Here is a 15,075-nt window from a genome sequence, read left to right on the forward strand (position 1 = left end):
CTAATACATGTGACAATAATAAATCAAATCAAGTGTGTCCATGCACAGATAACAGGAATGAGCGTTTCTTAAATTGGCACTACAGGGATGTTTATATCACTTCCCACATGACAAATTTTCTGAAATTGGCTGTGCTGCAGCCCAAGTCCTGTTGAATCTATGGCACAGTGACTCAGAAGTAAGAGTGCAGTGATTTAGCCAAGCTGAAAGTCAACAGTGGAGCTGTTTGCTGGCGATCCTATAGTTTTGTTTAATTCACAACCCTTTCAATAATAAGGCAGTCATTCACAGTCTTCATCAAGGACTGGAGAACATCCAAACCTGGACAAATGCCATGATATGAAGCATGCCAATCAATAGTCATCTTCAACATGAAAAGGCCCAGCCTATTCCACCTGTCAACAACACTTCACTCATCGAGAAGACAATATCATGTCTTCCTCTCAAAGCTACCCTCCCTAATATAGTGAGGCATTAATTAGTAAGGACCAGGAGAGCAACTTAAAATTGGGGATCTAAGACATCGGAACAGTTTCAAGGAGGCCCATCACCACTACAGGGAAACTAGAGGTGGGTAATAAAAGTAGCCTTCTCCGCATTGCCCACACCCCAAGACCGACATTCTGAAAATAATTGAGGATCAAAATTGGGACCAAGGTACAAAAGGAATTAAATTCTCCATCCTCTTTTCATAGAATCATCGAATCTACAATGCAGAAGGAGGCCATTTGCCCCATCGAGTCTGCACCGACAACAATTTCACCCAGGCTCTACACCTGGAACCCCACATATTTACCCTGCTAATCACCTTGACACTAAGGGGCAATTTATCATAGCCACTCAACCTAACCCACACATCTTTGGAGTGTGGGAGGAAACCCACACAGGCAATGGGGAGAACATGCAAACTCCATGCAGATCAGCCAGAATCGCACCCTGGCGCTGTGAGGGAGCAGTGCTAACCACTTTACCACCATTTTTGGATTTTCCTTTCACTTGACAGTATGGTCTTGACAAAAGCAGCAATCTTCAGAGGAGCTACAGTTAAAAGCCAGGCTTTTGCAGCTGCAGAAATTACTTTGCAATTACTTTTAGTGGCTTTTTAAAAGAATGTTTCAACAATAAAGAAAACTTTTGTTTTATTCATTTGTGGTACATGGCCAGTATTTATTGCCCATCCTTCGTTGCCCTTGAGAGTCAACCACATTGCTGTGGCTTGGGAGTCACATGTAGGCCAGACCAGGTAAGGACGGCAGATTTCCTTCCCTAAAGGACATTAGTGAACCAGATGGGTTTTTCCTGACAATGGTTTCATGGTCACCAGTAGATTCTTAATTCCAGATTTTTTTTATTGAATTCAAATTCCACCATCTGCCGTGGCGGGATTCAAACCCGGGTCCCCAGAACATTAGCTGAGTTTCTGGATTAATAGCCTAGCGTTAATACCATTAGGCCATCACCTCCCCACACAAAGAAAACCGAAATCACCATAAGTTTCTGCAACAAAAAAAGTTTATTTGGACTAAAATTTCTTACATTTAATAACAGTACAATAAATATTTGGCCACGATTGTTACGTTATGCCAGGTTGTGGGCTTGGGAAACTGATTCAAATTGACACAAATTTATTCTGCTGGATGAGAGAAAAAGAAGTCTTCCATCCCATCAGTCTGGGCTGAATTCTAACTGAAGTCTCAGGGGTAAAGGGACAACAGGGTAAGTTTTCAGAGACACGCTCCTGGCACAGGCACTCATTACACTGGCACCTTTATTTTTCACTGTACCTTGCATGGTAAAATAGTTCTATAATCCAGGTTTGCTGCTGATGTAAAGTTAGGAGGCACATTGAATTTTGTGAATGGAAGGAAAAAGGCCAGTGATCGAGGACAGGGGTGGGCAGGTGGAATAGGAACAGAAAATGCTGGAAACGCTCAGCAGATCTGACAACATTTATGGAGAGAAAAATTGAGTTAATGGATAGGTTTTACACATCCCCGCTGGCGTGTTGGGAGGCAGGAGAGCTTGTAAAATCCAACATGTGGCCTTGCTGCCCCCAACCCCAACCTGTGTGAAGTTTTACAGGGGGTGGTGGTGGAGTTAGGCTGCCTGTGCCAATTAACCCGCCCCCTTTCTTACCCACAGCATGGAGGCGCACACCAAGTGGGTAACCCAACAGCTTCAGCTGTACAGGTTGGGGAGGTTTAAGGAGTGGGGGGGGGGGGGGGGGGGGGCATCTTTTGTGGATCCCCTATGCCCATTGGAGGTACAGCCTCCCAACACAACCTCCACCACGATGATACTGCCCGTTTAAGAACAAACAATAGTACAGCACAGGAGCAGGCCCTTTTGTTCACTAAGCCATTCCCTGTAGCCTCTCAAACTTGCCCCCTCACCACCCCTCCCCCCCCAGCCACCATCAGCGGGGGTTGCCATTCTGACCCCTGCAAACCAACCCCCACCGGTCACATCTCCTTACATTGGTGTCAGGCTCCAGTGACAGTCTCCATTGAGGACCACCTGTAGTCCCAGCAGTGGCCACTGCTCCTGCCTGGTGCTGTTCGCAGCTCTCGGAAGCAGGACATCCTGTCCCCGAGCGACCAGATCCTGTCATCAGCTTATTAATAGCTAATTGATTGTTAAATGGTAGCAGGGAACTGGGAGCCATGGTTCCCCACCAACCTTTTAGCCAGGATGGGGGAAGAGGGCAAATACCACAGTGCTCTGCGAAACTTAGTCCAACATTTCTGGTTGTGATCTTACCTCAGAACTCAGAGGCACAATCATTGTTGGGAACCAAGAGGACAGAATATTTTCTCAGATATGAGAGATTCAGAGCTGCAGTGGGGGGAGCAAAGATACTCAGATGCCTGTTCACACAGACCACTAAACTCTTGAAGACTGATTCAAGGAGTGATCAAAAAGGCTAGTCATCTCAAACAACAATACAGCATAGGAACAGACCCTTCGGCCCTCCAAGCCTGCACCGATCATGTGTTCCTAACTAGACCATCCGTTTGTATCCCTCTATTCCCAGTCTGTTCATGTGGCTATCTAGATAAGTCTTAAATGATCCTAGCGTGTCTGCCTCAACCACCTTGCTTGGTAGTGCATTCCAGGCCCCCACCACCCTCTGTGTAAAATACGTCCCCCGCATATCTGTATTGAACCTTGCCCCCCTTACCTTGAATTTGTGACCCCTTGTGTTTGTCATTTCTGACCTGGGAAAAAGCTTCCAACTGTTCACCCTATCTATGCCCTTCATAATTTTATAAACTTCTATTAGGTCGCCCCTCAACTTCCGTCTTTCCAGGGAGAACAACCCTAGTTTCCTCAATCTCACCTCATAGCTAATACCCTCCATACCAGGCAACATCCTGGTAAACCTTTTCTGCACTCTCTCCAAAGCCTCCACGTCCTTCTGGTAGTGTGGCGACCAGAACTGGACGCAGTATTCCAAATGTGGCCTAACCAACGTTCTATATAACTGCAACATCATATGCCAACTTTTATACTCTATGCCCCATCCAATAAAGGCAAGCATGCCATATGCCTTCTTCACCACCTTTTCCACCTGTGCTGCCACCTTTAAGGATCTGGGGACTTGCACACCCAGATCCCTCTGTGTATCTATACTCCTGATGGTTCTGCCATTTATTGTATAGCTTCCCCCTGCATTAGATCTACCAAAATGCATCACTTCGCATTTATCTGGATTAAATTCCATCTGCCATTTCTCCGCCCAATTTTCTAGCCTATCTATATCCTGCTGTATTCTCTGACAATGTTCATCACTATCCGCAACTCCCACAATCTTTGTGTCGTCCGTAAACTTACTAATCAGACCAGCTACATCTTCTTCCACATCATTTATATATATCACAAACAGCAGAGGTCCCAGTACAGAGCCCTGCGGAACACCACTAGTCACAGACCTCCAATCAGAAAAAGACCTCTCCACTGCTACCCTCTGTCTTCTATGGCCAAGCCAGTTCTGTACCCATCTAGCTAGTTCACCTTTGATCGCATGAGATTTAACCTTTTGCATCAGCCTGCCATGAGGGACCTTGTCAAATGCTTTACTAAAATCCATGTAGACGACATCCACGGCCCTTCCCTCGTCAATCATTTTTGTCACCTCCTCAAAAAACTCAACCAAATTTGAGAGACCATGTTGTCTATCGCTAATGAGACTATTCAGTTCTAAATGTGTATAGATCCTATCTTGAAGAATCTTCTCCAACAATTTCCCTACCACGGACGTCAAGCTCACTGGCCTATAGTTATCCGGGTTATCCTTGCTGCCCTTCTTAAATAACGGGACCACATTTGCTATCCTCCAATCCTCTGGGACCTCACCTGTGTCCAATGAAGAAACAAAGATTTCTGTTAGAGGCCCAGCAATTTCATCTCTTGTCTCTCTCAGTAATCTAGGACAGATGCCATCTGGCCGTGGGGATTTGTCTACCTTAATGCTTCCTAAAACACCTAACACTTCCTCCCTTGTAATTGCGATTTGTTCTAACGGGTCTACACATCCTTCAGACACTACCAATCAACGTGTCCCTCTCATTTGTGAATACTGATGCAAAGTATTCATTTAGGATCTCACCTACTTCCTTGGGTTCTAAGCATAATTCCCCTCCTTTGTTCTTGAGAGGTCCGACTCTTTCTCTGACAACCCTCTTGTTCCTAACGTATGTATAAAATGCCTTGGGTTTCTCCTTAATCCTGTCTGCCAAGGACATTTCGTGACCCCTTTTTGCCCTTTTAACTCCCCGTTTGAGTTCTTCTCTACTTTCTCTGTATTCCTCCAGTGCTTCATCTGTTTTTAGCTGCTGGACCTTATGTATCCCTCTTTTTTTCTTTTTGATTAGACCCACAATTTCTCTGGTTATCCACGGCTCTCGAATCCTACCTTTCCTGTCCTTCCTTTTTACAGACACATGCCTGTCCTGCACTCCTATCAACTGCTCCTTAAAAGACTCCCACATGCCAGATGTGGATTTACCCTCGAACAACCTCTTCTAATCAACAGCCACCAAATCCTGCCTAATCCGGCTGTAGTTAGCCTTCCCCCAATTCAGCACCTTACCCATAGGACAACACTCATCCTTTTCCATGACTACCCGAAAGTTTACAGAATTGTGGTCACTGTTCGTCACATGTTCCCCCACTGAAACTTTGATGACCTGACCGGGCTCATTCCCCAGTACTAGGTCCAGTACAGCCTCCTCTCTAGTTGGACTATCAACACATTGTTCCAAAGAACCTTCCTGGACACATTTTACAAATTCATCCCCGTCTGGACCCCCAACCCTAAGGGATTTCCAGTCTATATGAGGGAAATTAAAGTCTCCCACTACAACAACCCAATTTTTTCTACACCTGTCCAGAATCTCCTCACATATCCGTTCCTCAATTTCCCGTGGGCTGTTGGGAGGCCTGTTAGTATATCCCCAGCATAGTGACTGCGCCCTTCCTGTTTCTGAGCTCTACCCACAGTGTCTCGTTACATGATCCTTCCAAATTGTCCACCCTCTGTACCGCTGTAATATGCTCCCTAACCAGTATTGCTACTCCCCCACATCTTCTAGCCCCTCCTCTGTCTCGCCTCAAACACTTGTACCCCAGAATATTCAGCAGCCAGTCCTGTCCTTTTAACCAAGTCTCTGTCACTGCAACCACATCCAAGTTCCGCACATGCATTAATGCTCTAAATTCATCTGTCTTGCCCGTTACGCTCCTTGCATTGAAGCAGATGCACTCCAGACCCACTGAGTTCATCCTCCCCCAGATTGCTCTTCCTCTTAGGTAGCCTTGTCTTGGCCCCATGTTCGTCCCCAGTCTCTACGCTTGCTGACCTATTGTTCTGATCCCCACCCCCCTGCCACATTAGTTTAAACCCACCCGAACCGCAGTAGCAAAACTCCCAGCCAGGATATTGGTGCCCCTCCAGTTCAGGTGTAATCTGTCCTTCTTGTACAGGTTCCATCCTCCCTGGAAGACTTCCCAGTGATCCACCAATCTGAAACCCTCCCTCCTGCACCAGTTCTTTAGCCACGTGTTCAGCTGCACAATCTCCCTGTTCCTAGCCTCACTAGCACGTGGCACGGGGAGTAATCCAGAGATTGCTACCCTAGAGGTCCTGCTTTTTAGCCTTCTACCCAACTCCCTAAATTGCTCTTGCAGGACCTCCCTGCTCTTTCTGCCTACATCATTTGTACCAATGTGGACAATGACATCTGTCTGATTACCCTCCCTTTTTAGGATGCTTTCTACCTGCTCAGAGACATTCAGGACCCTGGCACCAGGGAGGCAGACTACCATCCTGGAGTCTCGTTCACGACCACAGAGCCACCTGTCTGTGCCTCTAACTATTGAGTTCCCCACTACTATTACTCTCCTATTCTCCCCCTTTCCCTTCTGAGCTACAGAGCCCGACTCTGTGCCAGAGACCTGGTCACCATGGCTCACCCCTGGAAGGCCATTCCCCCCCCCGCCGCCGACAGTATCCAAAACTGTATACTTATTTTGGAGGGGAACAACCACAGGGGATCCCTGCACTGACTGCTTCCTCCCCTCCCCTCTCCTACTGTCACCCAGCTAGCTTCGTTTTTAGGTGTTACCACTTCCCGATAACTGCTATCTATCACCCCCTCTGCTTCCCAAATGATCCGAAGTTCATCCAGTTCCAATTCCCTCAGGTGGTCTGTGAGGAGCTGGAGCTGGAGCTGGGTGCACCTCCCATAGGTGAAGTCAGCAGGGTCACTAATGGTGACCCTTACCTCCCACATCCTGCAAGAGGAGCATTGAACTGCCCTAACTGCCATCCTCTCCACCCAAACTCCCAACACGATAAGGAGAGTTAGAAAAAGAAAAACAAAAGCTTACCTGTTCTCACACCGAGTCTTTTTTTTAGGTTAGAGGAGGAGGGAGGGTGGGAGACACTACATGTGTAGTGTCTCGGGTTTCCTCACCGTTCAAATTTATTGGGTGAAACAAAATTACCCAGGTCTCCCCACGGCCGACTTCCGGTTTCCTGCTGCTCTGAAAAAAAAAATGCTCCGAAAAAGTAAGTTAAAATCAAAAACTCAGTTTACCTTCCAGCTCTTCTCTCCAAAATCGCTCCCCTCTCTGCCTGCTCCGCTGGAAGAATGAGAGGCAATGACAACTCATTAGTGAGGAAGTGATGCTTCGCTTGTACGGGCTTTGGTCTGACTCCATTGCGAGTACTGCGTAAGCTTTAGGCACCAACCCTCAGAAAATACAGAGAATAGGGGCAGCACGGTGGCATAGAGGTTAGCACTGCTGCCTAACAGAGCCAAGGATCCAGGTTCGATTCCTGGCTTGGGTCACTGTCTGTGCGGAGACTGCACATTCTCCACTTGTCTGTGCGGGTTTCCTCCGGGTGCTCCAGCTTCCTCCCACAGTCCACAAGACATGCTGGTTTGGTGCATTAGCTATGCTAAATTCTCCCTCAGTGTACCCGAACAGGCGCTGGAGTGTGGCAACCAGGAAATTTTCACAGTAACTTCATTGCATTGTTAATGTAAGCCTACTTGTTGACAAATAAATAAATACTTGATCTGAAAGGTTATGCAGCAGATTCACCAGAATACCATCAGGGCTGAAAAGGGTTAAATTATAAAAGAAAATAATACAAAAAACTTTATTCCCTTTTAGTTGATAAAGTTGAATGCTAATCTAATCAAGGTGTTGGAAATGGGGTCGACTGGTGGAGGAATCCAGAATAACAGGAATTAGTCTTACAATTAGAGCCTGGTGGATGAGGAGTGAAATTGGGAAGCTTTCTTGTGCAAGGCACGATGGAAATATGGAACGCATTCCTGCAAAAGGCCATGGACGCTGGTTTATTTGAGGGGCGGCAGATAACTATGCACTGTGGTTGGCAACTTGAGGGACCTGGAAGAAAGGGGAGTAAGTGGAATTGAGCTGCAGGTCAGCCAAAGAATAGAATCATAGAATCCATACAGTGCAAAAGGAGGCTATTCGGCCCATTGAGTCTGCTCCAACTCTCTGACAGTACCTTACCTAGGCCCTCTCCCCCACATATTTCCCATGGCTCATGGGACACAAAGGGACAATTTAACATGGCCAATCCACCTAACCTGCACATCTTTGGACTGTGGGAGGAAACCAGAGCACCCGGAGGAAACTCGTGCAAACTCCACACAGACAATCACCCAAGGCCAGAATTGAACCCAGGCCCCTGGAGTTGTGAGACAGCGGTGCTAGCCACTGTGCCACCATGATCTGACTAAACAGTGGAGCAGGCTCAAAAACCTACACCTGCCCCTATCTTCTGAGTACAGATTGGAGAACTGGATCGACAGGTCAATGTGCCTGACTCCTGGTGTTCCTGGTTACTGTAAAGATCAAATAAAATCTGGAATGCCACAAAGTCACCATATGGGTACTTGTACTTCCGACTCTCCCAATTGTGTTGGGAGTGAATCCTTTGGAAAAACTTATTCACAAGTGCTAATTTATTCCATCACTTCGAAGCCAGCTGCTCGCATTTATTAAAAGGTTGCCAAATACCCACCCCTCCCAAGCATAACTCTTACTTCTAATTGGTCTCAGTGAAGCTTTGCGCTATCTTGTTATCAAAGCTTTGAATTTCCAATTTTAACATATGTTCCTAAAATCATCAACTCAACAGCCGATTTGATCACTGTTAATTCTCAACACGTCTGTTAGATCTTTCACGTGAGGGGGCTTGGGTAGGCATTTTTGGACAACGAGTAAGGCGGCTTCAATCTGTTATTTTTTTAAATATATAAAATGGGAATTTTAATATACCATGATTTCAAAATTCATTCTCCCTTCAAATATAATGTTGGGGAGCGTCGATCCTGATGAATATAATGAGTTGCAGCATAAACAAAAGTAGAACATCAGAACATGCACTGTGCCAGCGATACAGCAGTCTATCGAGGATCATTAACTGCCAAGCACTTGAACATAATTTGATTTTCCATTTGAAACCCTATAAAAAGGAACATATAAAAATGGGTTTCTCAGTAGGGTTATTCCAAATGCAACATTACAAACGCTTAACCCTGTTCCCTTTCTCCTTATGTTTTCAATTAGATGTTAGCCCAGCCAGATTAACACATCAGTCACCAATCATAATATGGTCAGATAAATATCTGTTTCAGCGACTTTTTTGTTTGGAGCTGGTGGCCTCCCCTCCTCTTTGAAAAGAACTGGAGATCCCTTGATTAATGCTCTTCAACCCTCCTTGTGATTGGCTTCCTCTTTGTCTGAAGCGAAGGGTCTCCAAGGTCCGTTGGAAATGAGATGTCCGTTTCCTGAGAGCTGTCGCTGTTTTGCGATTTGGCGTTTCCTTTGAGCTGGGCTTTGTTGCTTGACATGCGCTGCTGCTGGTCTTTCAGTTCCATGTACGAGCGCGAGAAGGTGTGAAAGATGGACGTAACCGGGAAGGCCATGAGGAGAATGCCGCTCAGGATGCTGCTCAGAGCTACCACCTGCCCTGGGATACTGCGTGGGACCATGTCTCCGTAACCCACAGTCGTCATCGAGATCACCGCCCACCAGTAGCTGCTGGGGATGCTGGTGAAGTCGTGTTTGGCGCCCAATTCACTCTCTGCCAAAAAGACCAGGGGGGAGAAGAGTGCCATGGCCACGCAGAGGAAGAGGAGAAGGAGGCCAAATTCCCTCGTGCATCGTTGGACGGTGAGTCCCAGAGTCTGAAGCCCAAGGGAATGACGAACCAATCTCATCACATACAGAATTCTCAAAGCACGGAGCACCCGGAGGACGAGTCCTATCTTTTCCAAGTCCAGGTTTCCAGGGCCAGTTGGTTTCCCATCGATTGACAGGGCATCTATAATCAGACTGATGTAATAAGGCAAAAGGGCCATTATGTCGATGACATTCAGAGGAGTCCTCAGGAACATGCATTTGTTCTGTGCCTGGATAAATCTCAGCAGGAACTCTAATGAAAACCAAGCCACACAGACTGTTTCCAGGACAAAGATGTTGTAGCACTTCTGGGAGCATTCACCCTAGAAAAAAAAAGAAAGAAAATCAAAATAGTAATGTACGTGGCGAAAGGTGTTAAACCTTTTACTACTTAATACATATGAACAAGGAGCAGGAGTAGGCCATTCAGTCCCTCGAGCCTTCTCTGCCATTTAATAAGATCATGATGCAGAGATGCCGGTGTTGGACTGGGGTGGGCACAGTAAGAAGTCTCACAGCACCAGGTTAAAGTCCAACAGGTTTATTTGGAATCACGAGCTTTCAGAGCACTGCTTCTTCACCAGGTGAAGGAGGTAGGTTCACAAACACGGCATATATAGGCAAAGACATAACTGCAAGATAATTACAGATTGGAATGTGAAGAATGTTTGGAATGCGAGTCTTCACAGGTAATCAAGTCTTTACAGGTACAAAACAGTGTGCGTGGAGAGAGGGATAATCACAGGTTAAAGAGGTGAGTATGAAGGAAGGCATGGGGAGGGAATGCAGAAGTGTAAAAGTTCACAGCTCTTCAACCTGTGATTATCCCTCTCTACATGCACACTGTTTTGTACCTGTAAAGACTTGATTACCTGCAAAGACTTGCATTCCAACCATTCCAATCTGTAATTATCTTGCAGTTGTGTCTTTGCCGATATGTGCCGTGTTTGTGAACCTACCTCTACTCACCTGATGAAGGAGCAACACTCCGAAAGCTCATGATTCCAAATATACCTGTACTTTAACCTGGGGTTGAGAGACTTCTTAGTAAGATCACGGTTGATTAGATAGTAACCTCCAATCTGCACCCCGATAACCTTTCACCCCCTTGCTGACCAAGAATCGATCCACCTCTGCCTTAAAAATATTCAAAGACTCTGCTTTCACTGCTTTCTCAGGAAGAGAGTTCCAAAGACTCACGGCCCATTGGGTGAAAACATTTTGCCTCATCTCCATTTTAAATGTTTTCAACGGTTTTTGGTTGATGGGCTGGTAACTATACCCCTGCCCCAGTGAATGCGCCTCGTGGTATGTGGTACCAAGCCATACAGAACAAGGAAGGTCCCAAGCTTGATCAGCAATGAAGTTTGTTGATCTTGACGGAGTCAGCCATTCAATGGGGCACGATAATTTGGGGAGGGACGGGGAAGGGGAGAAATTGGCCAATCCAGTAAGCAGTGCTGGGAAGAGTCCACAATATTTGCATGGATGTCTGATGAACATAGAGTCATCCTCCGCTGTCATGCCCTTTACGACAGAGCAGAACACCCCCTGCCCAACACGGTGGCAAAGAATGCCTTCCTATTTAGCTATAATTCACGGAACCATTACAGAAAAGCTCAGTCACTTAAAAGTAAGGGGCAGAAAGAGATAGATCTGTGGGCAGCACAGTGGTTAGCACTGCTGCCTCACAGCACCAGGGACCCGGGTTCAATTCCCGGCTTGGGTCACTGTCTGTGCAGACTCTGCACATTCTCACCGTGTGTGCATGGGTTTCCTTCGGGTGCTCTTGTCTCCTCCCACAGCCCAAAGATGTGCGGGTTAGGTTAATTGGCCATGCTAAATTGACCCTAGTGTCAGGGGATTAGAGGGGTAAATATGTGAGATTAAGGGTGTGGGAACTGGGTAGGATTGTGGTCGGTGCAGACTCGATGGGCCGAGTGGCCTCCTTCTGTACTGTAGGAGTCTATGATCTATGAGATAAGACAATATGGATCCATTACAGGAGACTTGATATAGGAAGGATGTTACTAAACTGGAAAAGTGCAAAAAAGAAAGATTGACAAGCATATTAAGGGACTGAAAGATTTGAATTATAAGGAGAGGCTGGGATTTATTTCCCTGGAGTGTGGAAGGCTGAGGGGTGATCTTATAGAGGTTTATAAAATCATGAGCGTCATCGATAAGGTTTTTCCCCAGGGGAAAGCCAAGGTCTTTTCCCCAGGGTAAGGGAATCCAATACTAGAGGGCAAAGGTTTAAGATGCGAGGGGAAAGATTTAGAAGGGATCTGAAGGGCAACATTTTCACACACAGGGTGGTGCGTGTATGGAATGAGCTGCCAGAGGTGGTGATAGAGGCGGGTACAATTACAACACAAAGTACATTTGGACAGGTACATGGGTGGGAAAGGTTCAGAGGGATATGGGCCAAACACAGGCAAATGGGACTAGTTCAGTTTAGGAAACCTGGTCGGCATGGATGAGTTGGGCTGAAGGGCCTGTTTCAACTCTATGACATCTTCATTATCAATTCTTTTCCTGATTGATAGTTAAACTGGGAACTGTGCTCTCAGGTTGCTGCTCATTTACAGCTGCAGCATTCTGAGCTGCTGTTAAAATCCTTTCAGAGCTTGGAAAGGATTGCAATTGAAGGAAGTCGTGATCTTTCTGCAGATCTTTGAATACAGTGGATGCTGGTCAAATCCCCTTGCGCACATTACAGTCGTGCATCAGGCAACATAGGTTCTGAAGAAAATAATTAGCTATGACCTGATGGTTTTGATATTGGAGTGCTAAAAGGTTCATCAATCAATAGGTCAGTGTGAAATGCATGTGATAGAACGGAGAGAAATTAGGGTGATTATATGAGCATTGGAAATTTGTACGAAGCTAATAAGAAACATGGGGTATCAGAGGACTGGAAAATAGCTAATATGATTCCATACTTCAAAAGGTCAGGTCACAAGCATGTATCCAGTCATTATACATCAGTTAGGCTGACATTTACAGTGGAAATTATCTATTACAAGCACACAAAAATCTTGGCACTAAATCCGGACCAACAATAGTTTATGAAAAGTAAACTAATATTGAGCCAAGTTATTGGAATCCTTGTTTCAGGGATTCGTACAACCCATTTCCTTGGCCTCCTTCATTTCCCCATCGTGTTGACCTCAAGTTGAAGTATCTTTCACATCCATTGAATTCCTCCTCACAAGGTGTGATCCTTCATTGATGAGTCAAGAGAGAGAGAGAGAGCGAGCAAGCTCCCTGATCATATGAAGCATCACTCCCCAACCTTAACCTAACAATGGCCAGAACCATTCTCAGGGGTGCTCCTGCTCCAAAGTTATTACCTTGGCACAACGTGGCCCACACTGCACATCCGGCAGAGTAGCAGCACTGGAATGGGAGCAGGACCGAAGGAATTTCCGACCAATTTCTTTTGCAGCTAAGGCTAGAAGCAGGACCCCACAATGGAATTTCCTCTTTCTTTCACGAGTGTCAAGGCCAGTTACAATGTTGGCTGGTGTCAGCGAAATCAGGACAAACCCAAAACATTCCTAGCTCAGTTCCACATTAGAACAGCTCATTTTCCAATTCATCACAAAAGCTATCTCCAAGGAGAAGAGTCACATAGGTTTACAGCATAAAAGGAGGACATTTGGCACATTGAGCTTGTGCTGGCTGTTTATTAAAGCAATCCAAGACCAGCCACACTGCCCTGACTTCTTCTGATATTGGCACAACCATTGTCTTACTCAAATGTTTGATCCAATTTTTCCCCTTGAAATTTTTCCTTAACCTCTCTGCTTCCACTCAGTCAGGAACCAGATGTAGTTTTAAGTGATCACAAGAATGATCCCTGGAATGAAGAGCTTGTCATATGAGGAAAGGTTGAGGACTCTGGGTCTGTACTCGTTGGGGTTTAGAAGGATGGGAGCGTGGGATCTTATTGAAACTTACAGGATACTGCGAGGCCTGGATAGAGTGGACGTGGAGAGGATGTTTCCGCTAGTAGGAAAAACTAGAACCAGAGGACACAACCTCAGGCTAAAGGGACGATCCTTTAAAACAGAGATGAGGAGGAATTTCTTCAGCCAGGGAATGGTGAACCTGTGGAACTCTTTGCCGCAGAAGGCCGTGGAAGCCAGGTCATTGAGTGTCTTTAAGACAAAGATAGATAGGTTCTTGATTAATAAGGGGATCAGGGGTTATGGGGAAAAGGCAGGAGAATGGGGATGAGAAAAATATCACCCATGATTGAATGGGGGAGCAGACTCGATGGGCCGAGTGGCCTCATTCTGCTCATATGTCTTATAGCCTTATGATCTTAAGCAGCAATTCAAGGCAGAGGAATACTGAAAGGAGAGGTGGAAATCCTGGAAGTGGATCCTTGCTGAAAACAGCTGAGAGAAAGGATTGTTTGGAAGACGATCCTAAGGCAGGTCTTTTTGAGTGGAGTTTGGAAACATTTGTATAATAATCATCTGGGGGAATTTGAGGAGAAATCCACAGAAGTTTGATTGGGAGGCAATTGCCACTTGGTTTCAGAGTGGGGTGTGTCTGACCATAGTGACCTATTGGTTTATATGGACTGTATATTTACTGAGAACATTATGGTGCAAGATATATTTTGTGACTTGTGTTATTCTTAACATCTGTGTACACTTGTGAAGATATAGGTTGGATGAAGGAATATTGTATTGTAGTCAAACTTTTCTTGTTTTCTGTTGTTAAAACCTAATTGGCAGTCCTGTGATTCAATTTATTATTGTCATATATATTGGGATACAGTGAAAAGTATTGTTTCTTGCGTGTTATACAGACAAAGCAGACCATACATAGAGAAGGAAAGGAGAGGGTGCAGAATGTAAGGTTACAGTCATAGCTAGGGTGCAGAGAAAGATCTACCTACATCTCAGCAGTTCAAGGAGGCAGGCCATCACCACCTTCTCAAGAGCAATAAATGTTGGTCTAGCTAGTGCTGCCCACATCCCATAAATGAATAAAAAATATATAGAACCTTTAATCCAGTGAAACGTCCAAATGTGTTTCACAGAAGGAATTATCAAACAAAATTTGATATCAAGCCAAGTATATTAGGACAGGGGATCTAAAGCTTGGTCAAACACATAGGTTTTATTCTACTAGTAATGAAATTCTAGGTGCTGTGGACGTTTTTTGTGGCTTTAATCTACCTGCATTTGCACTTAGAGAGTTATGGTTTGCAACTCTAGAGGTGGGATTTCCTCCCCATCCCCACATCTTCTGCGGTGGCAGAGTTGCATGCCGACAGTGGGATCTTGCGGTTCCACCTATGTCAAAAGCGGTTGCCATCGGGGG

General features: G+C 45.6%; 1 protein-coding gene across 1 annotated transcript in view; it reads right to left on the reverse strand.

Annotated features, from left to right (window-relative positions):
* Positions 1-250: 250 nt before the first annotated feature.
* The window catches only part of LOC144495502 (voltage-gated potassium channel regulatory subunit KCNG2-like), a 29,512-nt gene continuing 14,687 nt past the window's right edge, over positions 251-15,075 (reverse strand). The window contains exons 2-3 of the mRNA XM_078215517.1: positions 9,328-10,052; positions 251-344 (exon numbers count right to left, since the gene is read on the reverse strand). Of these exons, the coding sequence (XP_078071643.1) occupies positions 251-344; positions 9,328-10,052 (819 nt within the window). The remainder of the gene's footprint in view (positions 345-9,327; positions 10,053-15,075) is intronic.

This window comes from Mustelus asterias, chromosome 7 (genome assembly GCF_964213995.1).
Source record: "Mustelus asterias chromosome 7, sMusAst1.hap1.1, whole genome shotgun sequence".
Classification (NCBI taxonomy): domain Eukaryota; kingdom Metazoa; phylum Chordata; class Chondrichthyes; order Carcharhiniformes; family Triakidae; genus Mustelus; species Mustelus asterias.